The sequence below is a fragment of the Pseudonaja textilis genome, chromosome 3, assembly GCF_049901715.1.
Source record: "Pseudonaja textilis isolate UNSWEBS1 chromosome 3, rPseTex1.2, whole genome shotgun sequence".
Lineage (NCBI taxonomy): Eukaryota > Metazoa > Chordata > Lepidosauria > Squamata > Elapidae > Pseudonaja > Pseudonaja textilis.
In genome coordinates, this window is record NC_141992.1 from 135,432,572 (window position 1) to 135,460,521 (window position 27,950).

Below are 27,950 nucleotides of genomic sequence, written 5' to 3' on the forward strand. Positions count from 1 at the left end.
TTTGAAGATGGGGATGACCGTGGCTTGTGACTATAGGTTTGGCAAGGAGCTGGTCCTGAAAGATTTTTCAAAGATTATGCTTAGAGGTTCAGCTATGGCAGTGGATAGTTTTTTTAAGAAGTAGACACATATTTCATCCAGTGCAATAGAGATGGTTTTAGATTGCATAGTGCTTTTTCAACATTGTCTTCTGTAAAATTGGTATGTATTAGATCATTGTAGTTGTCTGTGGTTCGACTAGGAAATACTGGGCTTGATCCATTGCTGTTTACAAATACTGAGCCAAAGAATGTGTTAAAAGAGGTTGGCTTTGATGGTGTTGTCCTTGCAATCTTTACCATATTTAACATATTTGGTAACTATCTTACAAAGCAGCACCCCACACGAACCAAAGAGCCATATCGGAGAAAACGGAAACAAGCAGTATTGAGGGGGTCCTTGAGGTGGTCTCTGAGTTCAGTAGTTTTCTTTCAGACATTTCATTACCCAAACTAGATAACATCATCAGTGCTAGGCATGTTAGCTAGTCTGGGTAAGGAAACGTCTAAAAGAAAACAAACAAACTCAGAGTGACAGCGTCAAGGTTCCCCAATTTCAGCCACAACCACACTATTTCTGAGCCACAAATATTCTTTATTAAAGCAGTATTGTCAATGGTAAGAGACGCACATCGCCGTTTCCATTAAGCGGGGAAGAAACATTCCTCGGATCTGGACTCCATCGCCTCATAACTGAATTCTGAGGAAAGCCTGGGTAAACGATCCTGTGCCCTCCCCCAACCCCCCCGCCCCCGCTCTCCCCAATCACGTTAGCGGCTCCCTCCCGAGCTTCGCCTCGCGAACGAGCATCACCCGCCTCGCGCCTCGTCGCTCCCCCTCCCCCTCATATACAACGAGCCGCTGCAGGAGCGCCGCCTGTTTTATGGGCCGGTCTCACGAGCGCGAGCGCCCCCGCCCGCCTCGCGCCGGCAGGTGACTGATTGGAGGTTGGTCCACGCGCGCAATCTTGCCAGGAGCAGCGGTTGGTCAGGCGGCTGACCGGCCATCGCGGGGAGGGGAAGCGGTTGCTCGCCGGCCGCGTCTCGTGGGTGCCTCCTCCTCCTCCTCCGCTTCCCGCGCGGTGGGCGCGAGCTCCTGAGTTGGGGCGGGGGGGGCATGAGGAGGCGGCGGCGGCTTCGAAAGGGGGCGGTGATGGCCATTGCTGCCGCCGCGGCTGCCCGGCGCCTACCTCCGCCTCCTTTCCCCTCCTCAGCTCCAGACCGCGGGGCTCTGTGCGCCGGCCAGTCTTAGGAGGGCCGCGGCATCCATCCACCCATCCATACACCACCAGCAGCAGCGGTGGGAGGCGGTGAGCGAGCTAAGCGACCCCCCCGCCGCCGCCACCTTGTTTGTCCAGCTGCCGTCCTCGATGTCTCCCCCGCCGGGGGGAGCTCACCCCACCCGCGCCCCTTCGGCCCGTAGAGGCCTCGTGGGAGCCCGGCCTCAGCCTCCCGTTTCCCGAGGCTGCTGCCCAAACCAGACACGACTCCTGAGGCGGCGGCCCAGCAACGACAGAGCCGGCTTGGTCGTCTCCCCCGCGGCGACCATGAAGGCGGAGGCGGGAGACCACATGATAAACCTGTCGGTCCAGCAGGTGCTGAGCCTCTGGGCTCACGGCACATCGCTTCGGCACCTTACGGGTAAAGGCCTGGGAACCGGGCTTAGCGGGACGTTGGGGCGGGGAGGTAGATGGTAGAGGGTGATCGCTGGGCAGCATTGGGAAAAAGGGGAGAGGGGCTTCTTCTCCATGGGAGACAATGTGGTGCTGCCCAGATGTTTAGAATCAGTGCCAGGGGCTGATGGGATATGTGATCTAAAAATGGGAAGGAGGAGAAGCATTCACCCTCCATGCCTACCCATATTCTCAACCTGACATGTAGCAGGTCTCAAGCTCCCTGGTGAAAAGGTGAGTAGAAGTGGCAGGTTGGCGTTTTAATAGCTGGTGCTAATTTCATAATGGTTGGTATAGAGGTGTTAGTGTGGGTGAGGTGAGGTGATTTTTCTCCCTGCTTTCGTCTTGAGTCAGTCAGTCTTGTAGGAACTAGGAGAAAATTTTCAGGAGTGATGTGCACCACTGCATTCTTCCTTGAGTAAGAGAATGACTGGTCCAAGGTCACCCAACTGTTCTTCATGCCTAGGGTAGAACTAGAAGTTAGATTCCTGTTCCTAGTCCACCACCTTAGCCACTAGACCAAACTGGGTCTTAGTTGGGATGAGATGATAGAATTCTTTATGGATCATCAGATAAATATTCTGTAGGAATATAGACAGAAAATAAGGTGCTTTAACCCAATTCTGTGTTCACGAAAAGGAATCTTACAGCTTCGATCTGTGGGATGTTTCTGATGCCTTTTTTATACAGACACAAATTTTGACAATCAATTTTGATTGTGTTTTGGTCCTACAATGTGTACGGTTTACTAAAATATTCAAGAGGAAATTATTAGATGTGTCTTTTGTACATTGGGATATGAGATCTAATTTTCTGTTTCTTTTAAGGTTAGTTAGTTAATAGGGTCTGTGGTATTCATAGGATCAGCAAATAATTAGAAGAAAGTAATGAGAAAAAGAGATATGTGAGAGTTCCTAAAAAAAGAAGACCAGAAAGTATCAATACAAACAATTTCAGTAGTGGAAAAAAATGAAAAACATCACAAGAAGCTCCAGTGTGGTTACATAAAAAGGAAAAAAAAAGCATAACAATGTGAGGAGGAAGATGATGAAAGAAAAGCACGTGCAGGTATCTAGAACTATAAATCTAATTTCAGGAAGCTAAAACTCGGAATTATATGAGATCATTAAAGGATACTAAGAATAATGTCTAAGAGAGATTTGTTCAAATTACTAGTTGCTGAGTGAAAGTGGCAAAATTCTAACAAGTAACAAAGAAAAGACAAAGTTTCCCAGTACTTTAGTCCTCTCCACCAAGAATATATGTATGTATTGTATCCAATTAGGAAGTGGCGAAAAGCAAAATAATGGGCAGAGTTAAAGCTTAGAGACTGATAGAATAATGGGCAGGAGCTATGTACTTTGAATGAGTTTAAATCTCCAGAGTTACTTAAAATTGCATGCATATTGGAAAATCATTGAATTGACATGACTGGTGATTGGCAAGTATTGTTTCTATCTCCCAAATTGGGAAAGAGGCTAATTCAGGGAATTATTTATCATTCACTCTGATGTTGAAACCTGAAAACATTTCTAGAGTTTTTTATTCTTAGCATACAGTTAAAACAAAAATATATATTCTAGAAGGACAAAGATATGTGAAAAGCTTTAATGATATATTGAATCAAGTGATACAGTTTCATAATACAATATCAAGTTGCAGAGCTATGCTGAGAGCCTCTGTTTCATAGTAATTTTATTAAATGCAATTAAAAAGCTAAGAACCAGTACAAATTAAAAGAATAAAAATAACCAAAAATACATGAAAAAAGAAATTACTTATTCTTATAACAAGTATAAGTAACAGTGACAAATCACTTTCTCTTAAAATTCATCAAATCTGTTCTCTCATCTCTTTTCTAATGTCCTAGATAGAATGTGGTTTTTTTTCCTCATTTTTTCCTTGTCCCTTTCTCACAATATTCTTTGAAAACTGTAACAACCCTCTCTTGTAAATCCTGTATAAGAAAATTATGCAGGTCAGTTATTTGGTTTAGCAAGTTATTTGAATACCCTGTGTAGTATTTCCTTCCACAGCATTGCCTATTCTTTTTAAACCCACTTTCAAAGTTTGTTCTTTTTCCATATAATCTTCCAAACACAATCTGTATAAAATGGCAGAGATTTTTAAAATTAATTTTCGGTTCCATTGTTCATAAAAAAATGTTTTTTGCTTTGTTCTGTACTAATGTCAAATTTAGGTGTTTTCCTCATTTAATTGTAATCTTTTATTCCTACTGGTTCCCTCTAGTGTCCAACCTTCAAAATCCCATTTATATATATTTTATTAAGTATTCAAAACAACAGCATTTTCCCATAAGAAGGATTCTGATAATTAATTCCAGAATCTTATTTCAAGTCCATTTGGGCCTTAGCTCCACTACCTGGAGACAGCAGAAGAGAAAGAACTGGAGAAAATCACAAAATACAAAGACCTGAAGATGGAAGTAGGATGCCTATGACAAAAGAAAGCACAGATTATACCAATCATAATAGGCACCTTGGATGCCATCCCCAAACATTTGGAGCACCTCATGAACACCATCTATAACATCACCATGAGTCAATTGCAAAAGGCAGCTTTACTAGGAACAGCTTATATCTTGCAATGATACCTTTAGCACTGTCAAAGAACATCTGCCTTTCCCAGGTCCTTGGAAAGGACTTGATAGAAATATAAGAATGCCAAATCTAAACATCTGGGTGACTGTGTGACAAACCATATTTTAAGTCCTTAAACTTGTATGAAACTTCTTTCATTAAAGATTGAAGATAACTCAATGCAGTGTAGTAAAACTTGCTTTCATGAAAGTACCTAATATTCAAAAAGTGGTTAACAAGCAATTTCTGGTTTGGCCTAGGCTGCTTTATTATTTGGCTCCCATCTTACTAGCCAAAGTAGCAGTTGAGTAGCAACTGTCTGGAGCACTTGTGGAGAACCCTAGTCCTCCTTGCCCAGAGAGGAATAACACAGCCTGTCCATTCACTGGCTCTTTATTCCACTACAAGTGTCAGATCCACTCTCACAGAACTATCTTTAGCTTGCCATTTCTTCTTCAGAAGTGATGAACTTTATGCTAAGAGCTTCTCAATAGTAATGGCAGTGGAACAGAATTTGGTCTTGGGCGTTGAATTTGACTAACTTAACAGCTGCCTGACATAGGACTTAAAAATATTGGTCAGGTATGTAAACAGGCCACTATTACATCAGAATAAAAAACATCTTATTTCAGTTTTGCTTTTCAACATTTTGGCTTTTGAAAAATCAGAAGACAATATAATATTTACCATTTGTCAGGCTGGAATGGTGAAGAACAAGTATGGATAAACTAATCTCTATTGGGAAGAGGTTCCTTAATAGAATATGAGAATGCCATAAATATAAATTGATATGACTTTAGCAAGGTATTTGATACATTTAATCCATTAGGCTTGACATTCTGATTACCAAATTGTTAATTGTGGACTGGCTGACAAATAGATAGGTACCTGGCTCAAAAATTATATTCAAAAAGTGCTCTTTTATAATTCATTAAACTGCAAAGAAATATTGGCCTGAGGTATTGTGCCCTTCAGGTGTTGTATTTGTAATGCTCTCGGTCATTTTGAAGAAGCAGAAGAAATGCTGATCAGATTTTCAAATCAGGCAAAATTGAGAAGAATAGCCAATGTACTAAAACATAGAAATCAAAATCAAAATGTGGTGATCCATTAGCGAAATAGGCTAAGAATACTCAAAATGTTTATAGTGCTGAGTACAAAAATTTTCTTCAGAAATTAAAATCAAATGCATATGCATAAAATTGGCTTGGAAATCATACTTTGGGAAAAAAATCTCAAAATTGTTGATTACCTTTTCCTTTCGTTAATTCAATTTCAATGTGGCAGAAAGGCAAATGCAATGTTAGAGGCATCAGCTGAGATGTGTATCAGATGTATTGAAAATACAGTTTTAAAATCATGGGAAGTAATATACCTTGTACTGACTAACTGGTCAGGCTCCTGTTAAAATACTGTATTCAATGCACCACTTAAGAAATATTAAGAGAAATTGGAACATGTTCAGAGAAGAGCAAAAGTAACAATGATAACAATGGATTTTAATTATAGAAAGTCAAATTCCAATCAATGTCAGAAAAACATCTTAAGACAAAAAGAGTAGTTTCACTTGCTGCTCTGGCTCTCAGCAATAATGCATTCTCAGCACTTTTCTCAGCAGTATTGGTTCAGAATTTGATTGTTGCCATTAAAATCATACATGATGTACATGGCAAGACATAGAACTGTGTTGCTGTTTTTTCGTTCAATCATGTCCAATTCTCAACATGGACAAATCCCTGATTTTTTTTTGAGATGTGATTTGACATTGCCTTTTTCCTAGGGATGAGAGAAAGTCAAGCCCAAGGTCAACTAGCTGGCTTTGTGTCTAAACCAGGAGTAGAACCTTTCTAGCCTGATGCCTGCACCACTACACTAAACCAGATCTAACATTTCCTGATCCAATGGCCAAAGCGACATTGATGGATTTTCTTCCTTAGGTTGTCTAATTCATTTTTTATTGATAATCATATTTTAGGTGGGCAAAAACAATTTTGTATACACTGATTTTAAATAATCATTGAGTCCCTAAGTTACTATCCTTTTGCTAGATACACTGTCTCAATAAATGGGAGAATTTTTATGTTTTTTGTTTCTGGTTAATAATATTACATATTAATATGTATTAGAAGAAAGTTTGATGTATGAATGTTGGTAGTTGTTATATTGTTGTGATAAATTCAGCTAACAAATTGTTTGGAAATACAATTGAGTATGAATTTTTTATTCTAAAAATTTCATACATGAAGCCTATTTTTTAAAAATATGATCCTTGTAGAGGAGTGTTAAGATGACGATATGTGTCCTCTAGTTCTGATATATAATTTATGTGACTATATTAAAAGCAATAGGCTTTTTTTATATAGAAAATCCAGTAAATGGCATCCTGCATCCCTCACTTGAGACCACTTGTGTAGTCTCATAAATGCATTTTTATATCTTCCAATCAACCAAATTTAGGAACAGGCTCAAATTTGAAACTTTGAATATTTCTGACCCTATGGAGACTTACTACTTTAAAATACTGGGTGTGTATTTTTCTATTTTTGGAAATACATTTTACCTAGCATTATCATATATTACATCTCACATAGATATAAAGTTTGCAGTCTAGGGACTGCATGGAGCCACAAACCTTCCCCATGAGTGTGTGAAAAGGCTTAGCTTTTTCTTTTCTGTTTTTAAACACTGGAGGGCTATGAGGTGGAAGGAAGCTTGCATAGGAGAAGCTGCAAAATATGAAGCCTTCCTGTAAGTTTATGTATAGGAAAAACTACAACTGTAATAGATTGAAAAAAAGTACAGGGAGTTTTGCCCCCTTATCTTCCTGGCCACCATCACTACTACTACTACTGTCATATTAGGACACCGAAGCACTTCCAGCTTGAAAGGATTAACCAGTGACATCACCATTGGCCAGGGGATGCCCAGTTGGGGGTTCCTTTCATGTCCCTATTAAGCTGCCCACCGATGTACCCATCTCTCTACACACAGTTGCCTGCTTTTGAACTGCTGGGTCAACAGGAGCTGGAGCAAGTAATGGGACTTCTTGCAGTATCAACTGGGTCTCGAACGTGAGGCTGCCAATCGTCAGCCCAACAATTCTAACACATAAGCCACTGTCCTCCATAGTGTTTCATACAGTAGCCAAGCTTCTGGAAGATAGCACTTCTTTCCTGTTCTGTATATTCACAACTGTTTTAGGAAAAAAATACTTTTCTGCTTCAAGCTCTTCACAAATAGCAGATGTCCTACAAGTGGCAAGTTAAGAACATACTATGTAAAAAGAGGTGGAAACTAAAAGCAGTTTACAGAAAAGGAGGGAAATTGTACAGTATTTAAAGTTATAGGGTCTCACATAAAAGCAGAAACCATGTTAATTGAACACAAGCAACCATGAATAAATACAGTTATAAAAGTTATTTGGACCATTTGCTTAATTAAGTGCTCAAGAAGCATTAAATCTTTACCTTAAAAAAATTGAGCACCGTCTTTGACTCCATGAAGCCTCAGATTGAAACCTTTATGAGTTCTGTCCATCTCAGATCCACCCAAAATGAATTTGTGACATTTCAGGTTTTAAGGCATTAACACTACAACCTCCTACTTAAGTTAGTTTCTGGCCACTCTCACTTTTGGAGTGAAATCCTTGATATACTGTGCAAAAACAGTGCCACTCTGGAATTGATGGGTTATGTAGTCTGAAAGGCTATAGTATTTAGAATTAAATTTTATGTATTTTGCTGAGAAATAAATTCTATTTTGCACAGTAGAACTTATTTTCCACTGTTTATAATAGTCAGCTAAAACTAATTCTAGTTGATTTTGATTGGTTGATTTTGATTGATAGACAGACCCCCCCCCCAATACAATATCTTGTCTCTGAGGCAAAATGTAGAATTCCAAAAGTATGTGGGTTGTGTAAGAGATAGGGTTTTTTTTATTAAAGAACATAATGTTTTGAAAAATCTTATATTTGAGAAAGATGCGGATAGTGTTCATTTAGCTTCTGTTTCAGATAGTGATAATTCACAGTTTTGACGATGATGAAAAAGTAACTTTGTGATCAGTGCCCCCATTTACAACCTTCACAGCATCTCTCTCAGTCATATGTTCCCCATTACAGTCCGTAAGCGTTGTCTGGTGCCTGACCCCTTCTTTTTCTTTCCCCAATTAGAGAAATTGCCTAAACCAAATACCTCTTCCTAAGGCTGCTTTAATCTGGTTCCAAAAGCGGCTAACCAAAAGTTAACAAGCTCAGCTCTTTGACCTAAATTAGTTGATTAGACTTCTGTTGCTGGCTCTCCTGCTACAGAATAGGGACAAGACCTTAATCAATTTCACACTGAAGAGTTTTTGATTTCTAAACAATCTGTACTAGTCCATTCCTCTCGATATGTTGTCCCCAATAAGCAATAATTATTATAAACAAAACGCTTTATAACAAATTCTGATAAAGGAATTCTTGAGTATTGGAAAATTATTAATTATTAAGCACAACATTTTGGAAAGAATTTGACAAAAAACAAAAGGATGATGTAGTGAAAGCAATAAAAATGATTCAGATGCAACTCCAAAGTATAAAGAACTAGAAAAGATTAACTGCATGGTTTTTGGCTAAAATCTGGACAAGCCTACACTCCAAGTCAGCAACACAACTGAATAACCTTCTGTAAACAACAATAAAATGGAAGAATATTTCTAGTAGCAAAAGAGGACTCTAGAGCACAGGTGTCAAACTCAATCGCATCACGTGACATATCACAATGTTTTTTTGCCTTTGTGGAGCCAGGGTGTGGCCTGTGTGTGACGCATCTAGCCTGTGGGCTGCCAGTTTGACAGGCCTGCTCTAGGGCTAGGCCCATAACTTGCTGGTTCACAACACTGAAAGTATTAAGTGGAATGAAAAATCTACACGAGTTTATTTGAAACAATAGAACAAAAGAGGCTTCAAAAATTCATGTAGCACAAAATATTAGCTACTAATTGATAAAATGACCCCTAAAATTGCCCAAAAAAGAGAGACTTGTACAGATTTTTTAAAATGCATTAAAATCACTGGTCCGAGACATTATAGGAAGAATGCAGTGTTAACATATGGTAGCCAAAAACCAGGAGTCTGGTAGCAACCTTTCTGACTAATAAATTTTATTAAAAGGCATAAGCTTTTGTAAGCTGAAGCTCACTTTATCAGATGCGTAGAGTGAAATACAAGAGTAAAATTTGGCCTAAAGAGATGTGCTAGTTTGGCACTTAATGAAGATAAGAATAGAAGATGGATTACAGCTAATGAATGGAAATGCCATTAGAGCCATGGACTCACTAATATAGCATTTTATTTTATTTAGATATTAGCATGCTGTCTCATAAATTCTCTGACTTATGATCAACAAAAATTAATTGATTACAAAATGGAATAGTATAAAATAAATGACATGAAATATGGTCGAACAAAACGTGCAAAGTCTCCAAACCACAGCCTGCATTAATTGGTTTTAATTCCTGATTGAACAGAAAGTGAGCCAGTGAGCCATGATGAGCCAGTATCTAGCTTCTCCTTTTTAGGAAGAAAAAGTGGTTGTTCAGCAGCTTTGGAGGACCTTGGATGAAGCAGAAATATCTGGATCCTTTTCAGTTAGATTCATATTTGAATATGGCATGGAAATGGCATTGGTCACACTTTTGGATGGTCTCTGATGTGGGCAGAATAGTAACGGTGTGTCATCCTTGCATTACTTGACCTCTTGGTAGCTTTCAATGCCATCAACCATATTAACCTTGTAGACTGACTTGGAGGATTGGGGTGGGTAGTATTGGTATGATATTGTACTGGTTCACCTTTCTACAGGTCAGTTTCAGTCAGTGATGATTGGGGAAAAGAGATTTCACATTCAGCTTCTACTATGTGAAGTACCGCAGGGGTCGTTAACTCTTCCCTCTTTCATCTGCTTATCCTACTGGATCCAGCAGTGAGATGCATGTTACAGAGCTATATTTAATGGGTCTTAAGCAGTGACCTTTTACGCTGTGGAATCTTCTCCTGTTGAGATGAAGTTAGTTTTATTATTGTTGAGCTTCTAGAAGTCCCTCAAGAACTTGTTATGCTAATAGGTGAACTAGTGAAGTGGCTTTGCTACTTTTAACATCCCTTTGTTTATTTTTTTAATTTTGGTTTCTGTACTGTTTAATGTATTTATAAACTGTTTTAGCTCTCTTGTAAGCCACCCAGTTACTGCAGTGAGATCAGTGGTTATATAAATGAGTTTAATACCATAACCAGAACTTGAGGGCCTTATGAAAAATCAAAAGGGATGGGACCAATCTAATTTCAATGGAAGGATGTTCCATAAGGTGGGCGCCACAGCAGTGAAGGCGTGTTTCCTGGGATTCACCAGATGTAAATCCCTAGCCATTGATACCGGTAGCATACCTTCTCTGAAGACGTAATGGGGTAGACTGATATAACCCGGGAGAGACAGACCCTCAGATAGGATGATCCCATGCCATGAAGTACTTTAAAAAAGATTAAAATCAGCACCTTGAATTAGACTTGGAAACAAATTGGCAACAAATGCAGCTCATGGAGGCTCATCCTCTTAAGACAGGGGTGGGCAAACTTTTTGGCTCGGGGGCCTCATTGACTTTTAAAATTTGACAGACGGGCCGCCACCCGGTGTCGAAATGCCTGCCATTACAAGTCAAAATCAAATGAATGCAATCATTCAATCATTCACATCAAACCTTAATTCTGTACCAATCTTCGGCGGGCCGGATTAAAAAGACCAACGGGCCGGATGTGGCCCCCGGGCCATAGTTTGCCCACCCCTGTCTTAAGAGGATCCCCAGATTGTTCACTGGATCTGTCTCACATGACTATTTGGGGCGGGGGGGAATTGCAGTTTTGATGATGGGTCATAAATAGTTTTTGTAATGTCCATCAAGCCTTTGAATGTTCAAACTATTGTAAGTTGAGAACTTTTACATTCCTATTGGATTGTGGTTTGGTTGGATAGATTTTATATGGTTCAATATGTATCTCTTTAAATGAAGGAATATTTTCAAATTAGTTACGAACAATTAAAAGCAGTAAAACATACTGTGGCATTGCACTGTAAAACATAACATTTTTTGAAAATGAATATATGTATGATTGAAGTATATTTTATTAAAGCACAATAACTAGTTATGTGTGGTGAAATTCTATGGTTTTAAATACTAAATTTTTGAATAGAAGTATATCTGCATACCAAGTTAATTCCATAAATTTAAAGATTTTGTTGACTTGAGTATTCAACATCTCCAAATAAACAGATATAACATAAAGCATTGAGCAATTTAAAAAATAATATTCTGTTATTTTATGTCTGTTATTCTATGTAGTTGACATTCAGTCCTCAAATAATAAGAAACCTCAGTCTATAAGCATTCCGAAGCAATGTATTGATAACTGAAATATTATTAGGTTCATCAGGGGAAACCCCATCATTTTCAATATTGCCCATTTAAGCAAAGCAAATACTTTACTTTTGGTATTTCTGAACAGTTCTGTATTTTGGTTGTGTTAAATTATGTTCTTACTTTTGCTCTCAGAGTATTTTATAGAGAGTGTGAGTATGTATGTAAGATATTTATGTGCACACACACGTGTGTATGTACCCATATATAAATATAGATACCACAGACACATTAGCATAACTGAAGTGATCCTTTTTAAATTTCTTTTGTTTGTTTTAATATTTAATTCTTCATACAATTGTTCTGCAACCTGTTAACAAAAAGAGTCTTCTTGGTAGCTTACAGAAAAGGAAAGGGGGAAAAAAATCTAATGCAGAAGTATGCATAGCCTTTTGAAAATGGGTAGTGGAAAGAATAATAAAATGAACTGGTATGTTAGGATTATTTCCATGCATTTGACATATAGCCTATTCATATTTATTTAATATTTACATTTTTATATCATTTGTACATTCCCCACTAACAAAAAGTGTCCACTTGGTAGTTTATAGGAAAAGGGGGGGAAAATAAGAACACTGAGGTGTACATAATATTTTTAAAAATGAATAGTGGACAAGATAATAAAAATAACTGGTGAGAGTTACTTCTGTGCGTGCATTTATATCTCTATCATTTTTCAGATACTTTAGTATATATTTGTTTAATCAGAAAGGAATAAGAAATATTAACCTGCTGTTTGATTACTTTTTTTTTCCAGAAATGTGGTACTGGGTTTTCCTATGGGCTCTCTTCTCTTCTCTCTTTGTCCACGGTGCTGCAGGAGTGTTAATGTTTGTCATGCTGCAAAGGCATAGGCAAGGGAGAGTAATCTCTGTCATTGTGGTCAGCATTGGATTTCTGGGTTCTGTAACTGGAGCTATGATAACCAGTAAGTCTTACCTGTTCAAATATAGTTGTGGTTCTTTTTGAAGATTATTATGAGCAATTGTAATAAATGTTCATGTATTGCTTCTGTTCATAGTTTTGGAATTTTATATTGGATTGCTATTCATTCTCTGAAAGGAAAAAAAATCACATATAAGATTGTAGTTATTATATTACTATTATATCCTAGGCATAATTCTCTTCCAATGCCATTATCTGGTAAATGACAATCATAGTTCTTATTCACGAGTTACATAATGGCTTTATATACATATTTTTTGAATTTCTGATAATGTACTTGGATCATTTGTGTGCCAGGTCTGTTCCATAATCTGTCCTTTTATCCTAGTACAGTTTAAAAAAAAGCTTTTAATAATTTTGAAGTTTAAAGTGGGTGTGCCCCTTTCCATGAGTCAAACTGATAATAAAAATCTGGAACTTTTAAAAAAAGGGTTCTATATTGAAAAGGATTTTATTACCTTCTTATTGCCATTCTAGCTTTGGTGAAAATAGCAATAGCTATTTTTTTAACCTTCCCTTATTAAAAAACATCTCATGCAACTATGGGAATAAGGGATAGAAAAGTAAAGCACTGAAAGATCTATGATGTACTGGAATTCTGGATAAATAATAATAGCATAACCTTCACATTGTATAGTAAGTTTTCAGTTGCCAGCAGAACAAATTTGCATGAATTGCTGGTCCACATTAATGCAATATTGCGGTGGAGCTTAGTAAAATAGCAGCTAAAACTTGGCATTTTATATGTTAATGCATGTTTCTTATTGTATTTAAGATAATGAAGGTTCTAAAGAACTGCTTAATAACTTGACAATGAGACTTTATCCAATAAAGATATTGTCTATGTATATGTTACACTTACATTCTGTTCAAGATTTTGTTACAATCTAAAGTACTTTAGGAGATAATTACTGAAATAGTTATACTTAATAAGAATAGCTTCTCAAAAGAAAAAAAAAAGTTATCTGACCCTTTATAGAATAGGTGCACTATTTGTTTATAGCAAATTAAGATTAGCTTCTCTCAATTCACACATTGTTTAATATATATATAAATGTCAAAGGGATTGTGTGTGTGTATGTATGTGTATGTATATGCATGTATAATGTGTGTGCGTCTGTGTGTATGTATATATATATATATATATATATATATATATATATATATATATATATATCCATTTACTTGAAGCCAAGCCGCACTAAAAGCCTCACATACAGGAATACAGGAAACACAATGTTGCCAGCCAATCAAGACAAAAAAATGCTACAAAACAGACAGAAGATATTAGAAACACCAATCACCAATCAAGCAGAACACAGCAAACTCCAAGACCAATAAACACAGACCAAGACTCACAACCAGTCAGGATGATGAAAAAATCATTCTAACACAGCAGTAGGCTACCACCAAATTTAAAACAGAAATGGCTGTGAAAGCCTGACTCACAGACGAACACAATGCACAAGCCTGATGATGGCAGATGAGATTCTGCCGAAACGTTGCTACAACTTTAAGAGCACAACTATAATGACGTGGGAAAATACCTGAACAAAGCTGAATACCATACATGTAAGTACCAGCAAAAACTTAAGAAAACAAACATCTATCTATCTATCTATCTATCTATCTATCTATCTATCTATCTATCTATCTTTGGTTATTCGGGTTTTCTCCTGCATAAGATTGGAAATATCTAGGCAACATTTCGATGAAGTCTCATTCATCATCTTCAGGCTTCTGTCTCCGGCTCTGTGCTTCTCAGAGTGTGAGACTCACGCTGAGAAGCACAGAACCGAAGACAGAAGCCTGAAGATGATGAATTAGACTTCATCGAAACGTTGCCTAGATACTTCCAATCTTACGCGGGAGAAAACCCGAATAACCAAAGATCCACATACTAATACCCGCGAGAACCTCAGAAATATAATATATATATTTGTAGATTTTCACGGGTATAGGTATGTAGGCTAATGGAAAAAAGATCACTACAAAACAAACGACCCAGGAGATTACAGCACAAGATCCAGGATATCTCCACAACAAAACTCACAAGGCCATCACACAGCCCATTATACCAACATCAACTCCATCAACCAATCAAGAGGCAGCAGCACAGCCAACCAGCCCAGCACACCAGCCCCTACCACCAGTATTTATACAGTGATGGCAGCTCTGATCACACACTGCTTGCACTGGCATGAAACCGAAAGCACTAGCCTGAGGATGGCGAGTGGGACCTCACCGAAACGTCACCAAGATATTCTTAATCTTACATGGGAAAAGATCCGAACACACCTAGACCTATATATAGGTCTAGGTCTATATATATATATGGTATTCAGCTTTGTTCGGGTATTTTCCCACGTCATTTTTATATATATATATAAATATATCCCTCTGACCCCCCAAAACCAAAAAAGTACAATTGCTTAATGAATGTGGAAGGTACTGTACAGTGGTTCTCTCAAGTTAGACACATGTACGTGAGCCAGCTGCATCATTAGCTTCTTTCCATGACTTCCAGATTCCTAATGATTTACTAATGACGTATGAAAAATAGCATTTTTTGGAGTTGTCAAGCTAGTGCTTACTGATTCCAGGAGATGCGCAATCATTCCTCATAAAACAATTGGGATCTCATGAGTTTTTTACAATTGTTTTTGGCGGAAAGCAATGCTTGGACCCATGTATGAGATGTACGAGTTTTTTGTGTGTGTACCTGTGTGGTAGATTTATATTACCTATAGAAATTTTCATAATTTTTTTAGGAGCAACAATCTGTGTAATGCCTTTGTAACAATTTTGTACAGTATAACTTGCTGTATAGATACTGGCTTTATTAACTAGATGATAGAGGACTTTCATTATGATTTAGTTATGATTTATTCAGTATTGTGTTTTCCCCTATGCACAGATTTTGATACATTCTTTGAGATAGCCACAGAAATGTAAAAAATACTTTATAACGTAACTCTGAGCAATGTGCTGTCTTTTTGCTTTTTGGATTTTTGTCTGTGATATTTTGGTTTAATAAATTAAGCTATCAATCAGATTTGTACTTGATAAGAAGTCAGTTCTGTCTTTGCAGTACAAAAGAATGATGCATTTAATTTGTTATAACTGGGAGCCATTTCATTAACCAAGATTTGTTCTTATTTTTATATTTGACTTGTATGGTTCTCTTAAAAAGGTAGAGTGATAAAAATGAAGTGTCCTTATCTGCCACATTTGATTTAATTGAATAATTATGTACACACACACACACACACACACACAAAGTAGCTTCTTTAATATAAAGACTATCAGATCTACAGTACTTATGAGGATCCACATATTGTGATTAGTGCTACTGCCAGCTGTTGTTTTAAATAGGAAGCAATAACTGCTTTAAAAAGTATCCAGTGCATACAGGATGTTATTTACATGTAGTAAACTTTCTATATCTTTAAAACCTTCATATCAAAAAAGAAGCTCAAATCAGAACAAACATCTTACAGAAAAGAAAGGTTCATGTAAATTAGAGTGAGAAAGATGGTAGATTAATCTTATGCTAATGATAGAATAATTTATGAAAGTTTTCTGTAAGGAAAATTATATTAAACATCAAACTATTTTTCAGATAATTAAACAATAACTATATTAGAATGAGCCCTATTTCCTTTAGAAGAAAAAAATCAATAAAATATTCACTTTTCTGTGGGGGGAAAAATCAGTTTATTTCAAGTAGAATACAGCTAATTTTCAACTTACAACTACACTTGGGACTGGAATTTTGGTTGCTTAGAAATGCAGTTGTTAAATAAGTCATTGTGTGACTGGACCTGATGTTATGAACATTTTTATAACAATCATTAAGCAAATCACATGATTGTTAAACAAGTCATGTGATTGTTAAGCAAATCTAGCTTTCCCGCTTGACGTTACTTGTCAGAAACTGATTGAGAAAGTTGCAGATTGCAATCATGTGATTGCAGGAGGCTGCAACTGGTTGCAAATGTGAGCTGGTTGCCAAATACCCAAATTGGATCACATGACCATGAGGTGGTGCATCAATTGTAATTTTGAGAACAGGTTATAAATCATTTTTTCTGGGGCTGTTGCAAATTTGAACCATTATTAGATGAACTGTCATAAGCCAAGGACTATTTATAGTATGGTTACCAGCTTTGAACCAATCCAGTATATTAAACTATGGTCTAAAGTTGCTTTTGTGATTCTTCCTTGATTTAAAGTTTATTTTCTGCTCAGTTGAAATAGGAAGCTGATTAAATTGAAATACTTCTCACTATTCCAATTCATTGTAAAAGGAGAGAATAGAGGTTACTGCGTGCCCTGTTGAACTAAGCATATGCATTAGCTGTAAGTGGAATAGCATTCAAGTGAAGAAGGTGGGTTACTTTGCCCCTGTTTTCTAGGCAGAATTCTTGATAAAGTTTAAACATTTGAAACAATTAGACAGTGGATCAATGTTCAAAGGAAATTGGTCTAGACCAGGGGTATCAAACTCAAGGCCTGTGGGCTGGTTCCGGCCTGCGGGGTGCTTAAATCTGGCTTGCGGGGCCGGCCTGGAAATATGAAAGGACTGGCCCACGGTGCTTCCAGCAGCTAAAACAGGCTGCGTGCAGTCCCCCTGGGCCTCATTTTCACCCTCCATGGCCTCCTGAAGCACTCTGCTGGCCAAAACACCCTGAAAAACAGCTCAAAAATGGGCCCAAAACAGACCAAAAACCGGGCCAATAACGGCTGAAAAAATGGGCCACTCCACCCGCACCCCCCCGCTGGCCCACAGAGGAGAACTACAATATTGATCTGACCCTCAAGGAAATCCAGTTTGATACCCCTGGTCTAGACTGTATATAAATAAAGAATTCTTAGAACTTAGAAGTATCACTGCAGAATTGAGTTCTATTTTAGGATGTTTCATCAGCAGTCAACTTAACAATCAGAAATTAAACCTTTAGATTATTTTATCATTGGTCTTGCGTAGGCTTTTAATTATTAGTTCCTTACATGGGTTGGGAACTTTAAGTCTCACTAAATGGGGGAGCTGAACACATATTTACACCTCTCCCCAAATGAATGGAAAAAAGTGTTTGACTTTTGCTGGATCATTCCTTAAATATCCTTAAATACAATGTAAAAGAGTGTCCATTTACATTTTAGTAAATTATAGAATTATACTGTACTTGCTGTCTAGTGTCATAAGAGTTATAAAATCAATTGTGTATAGAGGAATGGAACATTGCATATTGACTGTATGGTGATTTTTGAATAAAAATCTTTGGTTCCAATTATAATTGTCTTCCTTGTCCCTTTCAGGTGCAGCAGTAGCTGGAATTTACAGAGTGGCTGGGAAAAGCATGGCTCCCATGGAAGCACTGGTGTTTGGAGTTGGGCAGACTGTACTGACAATAATTATTTCATTTTCAAGGATTCTTGCAACACTTTGAATCTTCTTGCTACATTTTGAATTTTTTATGAAAGTGCTGTGCATAAAAGGAAGCAGTCTGCAGTGAAGCTTTCCAGAAATGGCTTCAGTAGCTGATGGATTGGAATTACCAGGGAAATGCATGGTATGTGGACTGCGAACTAGAGGTTCTATCCATTTGGAAAATGCTTTCCTCTAGGGTCCAAAAATGACACCCTACTACACTGTACCTAATGTGCCTCTGTCATAGGCAAGGTGTGATCCATTAAGGAGAAGCTTGAGACAAACCACCTTGTGAAGCTGCTAATCAGTCAAACAGTTGGTGTTGTGGTCATTGTGATGGTATTGAAGAAAATACAGGGGCATTTCTGAAGAATGAATAAATGTGCCAAATGTGAAATTGATTTTAAAAAAAGATTTATAATGTGACCATTTAGATGTGTAGTAATTGAATGCTGCAGACAGTTTTAAAAATTCAGGTACAGCAGCTAGATGTTTGCTTATTATTAATTGAATCCCATTCAGTACAGAATATTAGCATGGCCGTGGAAACAAAACAATTGTGAACTGATGTTATATGTGAGCAGATTCAGTAGCTGAAGCAAAGCTCTAATAAGGATATGAATGCTATTGATTCAAAATGAGAGCATTTTATGAACTGGTTTATTAAGGTGCATTGTATTCACTAAAGCCAATTTCAGTTATTTATTTCTATACATTTCAGACCTTATAATTTATGGAATACACTGTAGTCACACTACAGATTTTGAAAAGTTTTATGGGTCAAATAATACAAAATGAAACGATTTTTAATGAAACGATCCATTACAAAGCCAGTTTTAATGTTCTTTAAAATTAAGAATTCACTAATATTAAGACCAGTGGAAACCATGGGTTTTGAAAAGCTCACGTTTACCAGATTATACTGCGACAGATACAAAGAAAAGCAAGGGGAAAAAAATCTTTTTGTATGTGATTCAGAACAAAATTAGTCTGGTAAGCTGTTATAATTTTAAAAACAGGACAGTTTAATTTCCTTTTCAATTTCCTAATTTTTATCCTGAAAGTACTTTTCAAAAGGCATCTGGACTTTCTTGGGGTTTTCAAGGGAAACCCCCCTCCCCCCAAAAAAAAGTCCAGTTGCCTTTTGAAAAGCATCTTTGGGACAACCATGATCTGAACGATTGAGAATCTCCATAGAATTTTCCCAATTTTTAGACAGCTTGGGAGCAATTATATGTGACTTTTATCAGCTTAGCTTTGAATAGATACATTCTGTTTGTGTGCTTCAACAAAAGCAATAGTGGTGTGACTGCAGCTGTCTTTATTATAAAATGTTATGAAATGAATACCAAGAAGAGAAAGTACCTTAATGGGCCAATGTGAGTATTAGGAAGAAGTGATTAAATTGTATTTTGTCCTAACTCATAGATTTCATATGCCGTCAAGCCTGAACTGCATGTGCTGGTGTTTGAAAAAATTTTTTGGAAGAGAGTACAAGTGGCTGAAAAACACACTGTTTTACCATAGTAGCTTACGTACTTTCATTGCCCAACTGGTTCATTATGCTCCTTTCTTAAAAAGTGGAATTTCTAGCTAGAAATTGGAACAAACAACCCTGATATATTAACAGTGGAAGCCTGTGTATGTGTGTGTTTTCTTCAATTAAGGAAGTACTGTGTGAATTTAATCTTAAAACTAAGATTAAAATAGGTATTGTGCCTATATAAAAATCTTTTTTTAAAAAGATAAAAAGACAGTCACATTGTTATGATAATAGAATCATACTCAAAGCAATAATAATTAGAGAGTACAATGCTTTGCTCCAGAGCTTTTCTAAACGTTGTGGTAAAAATCTCAATTTATATTCATATGTATTAATATATTAATTATCAAGGTTTATCTTAGTTTAAAAGAGATTTATTGTTTATCTTTTTGTCATTCTTATGATCGCAATGGTAGGCAGTTCCAGCAAGAATGAATCAATCTGTATGGAACTACTTCATAATTTGACAGCAGAGCTCTCTCCGCAGTAGCCACAAATAAAAATTTTGTGCTCATCCTACACTCTGAATCAAAGTCATAAGACAGTGGAAATAGCATAAATACTGGGAATTTAATATATTTTGTTGCAGCTAATTTAACCTTAAATACCAAGGTACATCTATTTATTTATGTTTGTTTATTTATGTATGTATGTATGTATTTATTTATTTATTTATTAAGAAGACAGTAATATAAAATGATTTTAGGGGCAGTTGTGCCTTGAGTGTATATTAGAACTAATTTTTTAGTTTCTCCATTTTTCGGCTGTTCTGTGTCTATTGATGGATTACTGCTTGACAATGATGTAATGGATGTGGTAGGGAAGTTCCTGTTAAAAAGACAACAACAAACACAATTGAAGAATATTACTCCATTTCAAGCCATGAGGATTTTAAAAATTAGTTCAGTTTGCGGAAAATTATTTCTTCAATATTCTATCATAAGAATCCTGCATCTTAATTTCCATATTTTTGAGCACCAAAACATGGTATATGTAATGCTGTTGTGTTTATATGTAAACTGGTTTAATATTTAGTGTTACTGTATAAATCTAATGGTTTTACAAAGCAAACATTCTCAGGCCCCAGAACTAAAGACAGTTATATAGATTGTATTTGTAAATTGCTAATTATAAAGATTTTAGGGCTATATGCAGAAACATTGTTATGCTGGAAACTCAGATGCTTCTTATGTTTGTGATTGCCTCATCAGATGAAAGTACCAACAGTTTTCACAAAACAAATTCTATTGGTATCAAAATAGGCTGGGAATAATTTGTATGATACTACAAATGCACTTTTTGTTAAAATACTGCAATACATTTATTATCCTCAGAATATGTTACGTATTATTGTAACATTGCCATCTAAAAATGGATCTAATGAGAAAAACAAGCAAAATTACTTTACAACAGGAGGCAATCATAGATAACCCCTACTAAGATTAAACTGATGAAGTGTTTTGTAGATAAATCACTGTATATGATTATGATTATTATTATTTTGTATAAAAGGATGGTGGATAGAACTTCTTACTGTTCTTGTTTAGTAATGGATATTTAAATACACATTTGAACAGACAATAGATACCATTTAGTGGACATTTCTGGCTTCCCATGCCGAACAGAATACATCAAACTTGTATTTTAAAGTGATTGCAGTGATAGTTATTTATTGCTTTAAAAATGGATTTATATATTAAAAACAGGAATGAAGTAACCAAGGAAGTGTGTTTTATAGCAATATTCTTTTATATTCAGTCTTGAAAATAATATATAAGGAAAATGGTTATTATACTAGGATAAATTTTCATCTTCTGAAAAGGATGAGTGTGTATGAATTCCGTGTAAGTTTATGTTAGAGTGCTGTAGTTCAGGGTGAAATGTTTTTTTTATATGAATGGTATTACCATAATATTGCCAGCTGCTAAAATAAGTGAAAGAACTATCTATTATGTTCTCCAAAAATGTCTTTGAACAATTATTTCAACTTGGACCAAGCATTCTTAAGAAAAAGTGCAGTGTAATTTTTCAGCAGTACCAGTATTTGAACATGAACAGAGTTATTAACAACAATTGGAGAACAATTGAAAAATTCATACAATTCAAAATAAAACTCTTCCAGGCCTTCCTTTTTTAAAGCAAATAACATAGCTTAAGTTTAAAGACATAGTATCGAATGGCATTCTAGATATTCTTTTTAATATTACTTAGATTAACAGGTTAAGTTGGTTTGTTTTATAAACATATGGACCAAAGAGGTGATTCAGTCTTTGTTGTATTTATTTGTAATATAGCATTTTAAATATATTTTTCTTGAGGAATTTGAGGAAAGCAGTAGTGTTTCCTCTTTAGTTTGCACTTTGCTATATTTTGTTTCAGTATGATAAACTTATTTCTACTTGAAGCTTGCATATTTTTGTTGTACTGTAGTAAAAACCAAGCAATCAGCTTTTGATATAATTAAACAGATTTTTAAAATTAGTTATGGTTGAATTTTGTTATCCATTTAGGTGGCTCCATGTCTCTTTTCCCTCCCCACAAAAGGTTTAAGATTAACATTTTAAAACACTAATTTTGTACATGTTATCAGAATCTTGCATCATTGCATAAGATATTCAGTGGGACCAAGCTTGTTCACTTCAGTAAAGGTTTTTTTTATCTCCATTTTCTGGTAAAATAATGTGCCTCCAAGCCTCATGTTTACTTTCAACTTGTGTTATGGATTATGTGGTTTTCATGAATCCATAGCTGGATTTAATTTATTATTTTATTAGAGAAATGTCCAGTGGGAGAGGACTTTTTAAAGAGCAAAACAATTGTGTTAAAGCTCACTTTTTCCCCTACTTTTAGGAAAAGAAGGAAAGTTAGCAATTGCTCCTGAATTTTAACAACACAAATTGTGGGTGCTTTGGATTAAGAAAACAATATTGGAGATGACAACTCAGCTATAGAATTATGAACTTCAGATGCAAATACAGTCACATAAAATAAAAGTTGCTCGGTATTTTTTTAAAAATGTGTTTTTGTAGAGTCTCTGACGAAAATGTTTTTCTTTTTCATTGAGATTAATAGAAGTAACTGGGAAAAATCAGATTAAAGTGTGGGAAGGAACTGTTTCTCCCTTTATTATAAATCTTGGATATTAAAATATAGGCAAATTGTAGAAACCACTGAAGATCCAACAATTTTCAGGATTTCCCTCTCAGGTACAATTCAAATTAGTACCTCATAGAATTACAATAAATGAAAGAAGGGCCTCAGTGCTTATGCAAATGTCTAGCCATATTTGTGATATTTTGCTTTTGATTAATGTTTAACATTTAAAGTTTAAGATCTTCAGTTAAAAAGTGAAAGTCAAAATCAGAAAATTATTCATGAGAAGGCTACAAGATTAGATTTTGCCTAAATATTTCTGGAATTTAAAAAAGAATTTTTTTGGGGGGGGGGGAGATGTTTTAGATTATACGGTTAGTCATTACAGAACTATTAATTTATTTCTTAGAAACATTCCTTTCTTTGTATAGGTATAGGTACATTTTCCATTTTGTTTATGAGCATCTGCACATTCGTATAATGTGCTTTTGGAAAAGATAGGAAAACCTTGTAACTTGTTCTTGAGAGATACAGGTTTTCTTAATAGCTTCAGAAGTTGTTTTATAATAACCTTAGATAGCTGTTTCCTTACTATAATTTCTGCTACCTTTATGTTTACATAACTGCTTGTACAGTTTCTTAAAGTACAGATAGCGTAATGGAAGATTCTTTACCCAACTGCAAGTTCCTTATAGTGTATGATAATGTGAAGAAAATCTGTGATCTGAATTGTAACCTGGAAGATTCACTGAAACAGGATTGGTTACGCTTGTGAATGACCTCTAATGGGAATGGGATGGAATAATGCATTGTCACTTGTTGAGATGGGCAGCCATATAAACTGGATGAACAAATAAAAATAAGCATCTTTGTTCTACTTGACCATTTGGTGGCCTTCAATATTATTAGCTATTAACTATGGCATCCTTCTGAATTAGTGGGCTAGGAATAGGCAGAATTGTGCTGAGAATCTTCCCTTCCTGCAAGATTGATTCCTGTTGGTATTGCATGGGAGTAATAGCCCTCAACCCCTATTATGTAGAGTATTTTCCACTCCTGTTTAACTCTACATAAAGTGGTGAGATCATCTGTTGCCATAATGTATACCCAATTGTACATCTCCACCTCCAATGAACTATGCATTGCTGTTGATGTTGTCTTGATGCTTGGAGATTATGGGTCTAGATGAGGAACAACTGAATCCTGGCAATGCTGGCTTTGGGTCTTAGGGTTTTCCAAATCTGGGGATTTATGATCTTTGGTGCACTATCCCAAACAGACCCTGTGCACAGTGTGAGGGTCCTGGATTCACAATTCCAGCTCAAAGAGCATGTGGCAGTCATGGCTAGGAGACCCTTTGTGCAACTTCGTGTTGTGTGCTAGTTGCATCTGTTCCTTGATCAGGAATTACTCCACTCGCAGATACTCATGGCATGGTCACCTCCATGAAGAGTATTGAAAGCTTCAACTTGTACAAAATACAGAGGTGTGGGCAGTTATGTGTGCTCCTAGAATGGTACATGTTGCATTTTTTTTCTCTGCAAGTTGTATTATCCACCAGTCTGTTTCCAGGTTCAATTCAAGATTAAAGCCCTATATGACACGTGGCTGGGTTTTGTATACCTGCCCCATCAAGGGCAGCAGGAACTAGGGAGCAAGCTTCTTTGCTGTGGTACCAACCCTTTGGAACATCATTCCTTCGGAACCTTCCGGAAATCCCTTGAAATCTGTTTTTGACAGCAGACTTGGGGATCCCAGGGAAATAGGAATCCTGCAAAATGGCTATATTGTTTGTAAGTTCTTGAATGTGGTCTCCCATGGTTTATATTTAATGGTTTGTATTGTGTATGTTGCCCAGAGTTGTGTGTGAAATGGGAAACTACAGTATATACATTTTATCAGGAAACAAATAAACCACCCATTCATTCAAGTTGAGTGCTGTCCAAAGCCAATTTACTCTGGGTAATTCATAATATAAAAACAAAGCAACAACACACGGAATACAATATACAATACAGGTAGTCCTTGAGTTATCACAGTGATGGGGTCATAAAGCACAACACAATGTCACTTCATCATTTAATAACAGCAATCTCGGGAGTCCTCATTGCCTTCATTAACCAAATTCCACTGATTATTTTCAATATATATATATATGCTGCCATCAAATTCCAATAAATTTGACATTCATTTTTAGACACGTGGACACAAAGTATCAAACAGTCTCCTAAAAGCAGTGAGGGAGACTGATGCCAACCAGGTGAAAGTAGCCTGTGGCTTATTTCTAGGATGCCTTGGCAAGATTGTGTTCTTCCTTATGGTATTTCTTGGAGATCATGGAAACAGTGGGGAGCTTTCGAACAAGGGAAGGAGGAGAGGTGGTAAGCAAGAGGAAGGGGGAGCTCTTAGGCCATAACAGTCACAAAAAAGATTACCACAGCACCTCATTAGCCTTGACCTTTCCTCAATCTATGAACCTTGGTGATGAGAAAGTCACAATAAAAAAAATATATCTCCACCCAACTAATCTGGTATTGAGTGAAATGTCTGTAGACGTTCCAAATTCTCGTGAATTTGAATTTGTGAAGCTTTTAATGATATGAAACCTCCTCCAGAAGTTTGAAGTGCATCTTTGATCATAAATAGCTCCTTATTAAAAATATAATTGCTGGAGAAAAGCACAAAAGAAATAAGCTGTGACATGCGTCTTTACTTGTAATGAAACTGTCGCCAGCACAAAATCAGGAGATAGTCCTATGAAACAAAAGTGTTTAAGGGAAAAGTTTGTTGGGTACTGAAAATCCTCATGAAAACTCGGTGAGCCTTTTTGTGAGATGTAAAAACTGGAATGAAATTAAACATGATCGATATAATTGAATAGAGAGTGTCAGGGCCAATAAGACAGAATCAGGAGAGTATGAGCATAGTTCAGGCATTGGGCTCTATTCTTGACAAACCTAGCCCTCATAGTGGATCTACTTAATTGCGATTATAACTTATGATAGAGAGTGTATTTATTGGTGGAGGTCTCAGGCTAAAAACTGGGAATCTGTGAGTTCTGGTCCTGCCTTGAGCACAAAGCCAGCCAGATGAGCCTTGGGCCAGACACTTTCTCTGAGCTCTAGAAAAGAGGCAATGGCAAACCACCTCTGTAAAACTTTGCCAAGAAAACTGCAGGGACATGTCCAGGCAGTCTCCAAGAATCAGACACAATTGAACAGAAGGAAAAAGATGTTTAGGTTACATTTCCTTTCTTTCCTTTTCTTACAAAAGTTTACAACCCATTCATTATTACACAAATTAGATTAGATTTGTATATGTTTAAGGGAATCTCCCCCACCCTCCCTCAAGTATCAGCGCAGAGGCCTGGGCAATCCACTCCAACGTGGAAAGGTAGGGTTAGGGGTAGTAGAGAGAGGGGATACTTGTAGTAGCAAGTATTGGATTCTAGTGCTCTCTAAAAGTCCTCTTATTAAGGGAGGCTGGCCAGAACCATGCCTACTATCACCTAGCCAATGTCTCTGAAATATTTGTAAATTGTCTTGTGCCCTAAATTTGTGTATTATGTAAAAACGTTCCTTTCTTAACTGTCAGCAATCCATTGACTAGCACAATCATATTGTGTTCAAAGAACAAATCTCTGCAAAGCATAATGATAATCCAATCCCAAACCCCACTGTCTGTTAGATGTATTCTTGTTTTAAATGTTCTTCATCAGTGAGGAATATCTTTACTACAGAGTAAAGATACGAGTTCAATTTTTGTATATCGGATAATCAACATCATGGCTGCAGGATATCTGTATAGGAACAGCTTGCCATTTTTTATACACAAAAGACCAAGTCTAAAATGAAGTCCTCTCCATTTTGGGTGTGGGTGTGGGTGTGGGTGTTATGTGTTAAGTTACACTGTATCTTATGCACTGATGCAATATGCATTTTCCTTCAGGAAGGTGATTTTGGTTTTTTAATGTAAAGTTATGTACAAAAAGCTTTAAATGGAGATTGGCTGTTACTAATACTTTAAGGTGTTTCCATTATCTGTTCCAGCTAAAAGAATTAAAGAAGTTAAGTTAATCTCTTTTGCTTCTTTTAGTGCTATAAAGTGAACAATAAAAAGAAATGTGTACTATTTAGGAAACATTTTAGTTTGTTTTTTTAAATCCAGTTTTGTTGGGGTTTTTTTTCACCTTTGCTCAAAAGGTATTTGATTCATTTCAGTGGAAAGAGTATTATTAAAAGTTTAACTATTATAGTTGCCAATGCAGCTATGAACCAAGATAATTTTTCCATATAAACTGACTTGATGATCATTCAAGAATCCTGTAGTCAATGAGAATATTTATGCCCTATATTGAGCAAAGTTAATGTGTTCGCTAAGCTCTGTGTTGCCTAGTGCATTATACTGCATGTTTTATTAATTAATTTAGATTGGAGGAAAAGAATAACACATTTGTATATAACATGTAAATAATGTATACCATTTTCATTTTATATAAACTGCTTTCCAATTTCTCAAAATTATGTACAAAACCCGCTGTAAATTACTTGTACAATAAATGTTTTTTCCCCATTGAAATTTTGTAACAACCAGTTCTGTGGGCATGGCCATGTGACTGGGTGGGCATGGCTTCTTTTTTTGCAGCCCCCCCCCCATTTTGGGGGGCCTTCTGGGCCTCAAGGAAACCTCCGGGGGGGCGTTTTTGGTCCCAGAAGACTTCCCTGGGTCTCAGGAAGGAAAAAAAAACTGAGCATGGGGGCACATGCAGACCCCCCCCCCCGCGCTCCATTTTGAGGCCTTCTGGGCCTCAGGGAAGCCTTCTGGGGGGACATTTTTGCTCACAGAAGGATCCTACTCCTGCGGTCAAGCAACCTTTTGAGCAGCAACACCTCTTTCTGGTGTTCACCTTTATTACTCTTCTGTCCCAGCTATCTGTCCCTTCCCTGGGGCCAGGAGAGGCAGAAATTTAATCCATAAGTGGCAGAAATGTTCTCTACTTCATTAGAATTAACATTCAAATTTATCCCAGATAATCCTGCAAGATGATAAGGCCTGCTCAGCTAGTGTCAACCTCTCAATGAATCTGAATTATTTTATTTTAGGATGCTTTGCAAAACCTTCACACTATCCTCCTATATATACTTCATATCTTCTTCCTCCCTCAGGGGTATGA

The 27,950-nt window shown here is 36.7% G+C and overlaps 1 protein-coding gene across 1 annotated transcript; it reads left to right on the plus strand.

Moving 5' to 3' along the window:
• Nucleotides 1–1,017: 1,017 nt before the first annotated feature.
• TMEM170B (transmembrane protein 170B) lies at nucleotides 1,018–25,463 on the plus strand. Its single transcript, XM_026699618.2, has 3 exons — nucleotides 1,018–1,678; nucleotides 12,520–12,690; nucleotides 18,030–25,463. The coding sequence occupies exons 1-3, from the start codon at nucleotides 1,408–1,410 to the stop codon at nucleotides 18,158–18,160; spliced, it is 573 nt and encodes a 190-aa protein (XP_026555403.2). The 5' UTR covers nucleotides 1,018–1,407; the 3' UTR covers nucleotides 18,161–25,463.
• Nucleotides 25,464–27,950: the final 2,487 nt, after the last annotated feature.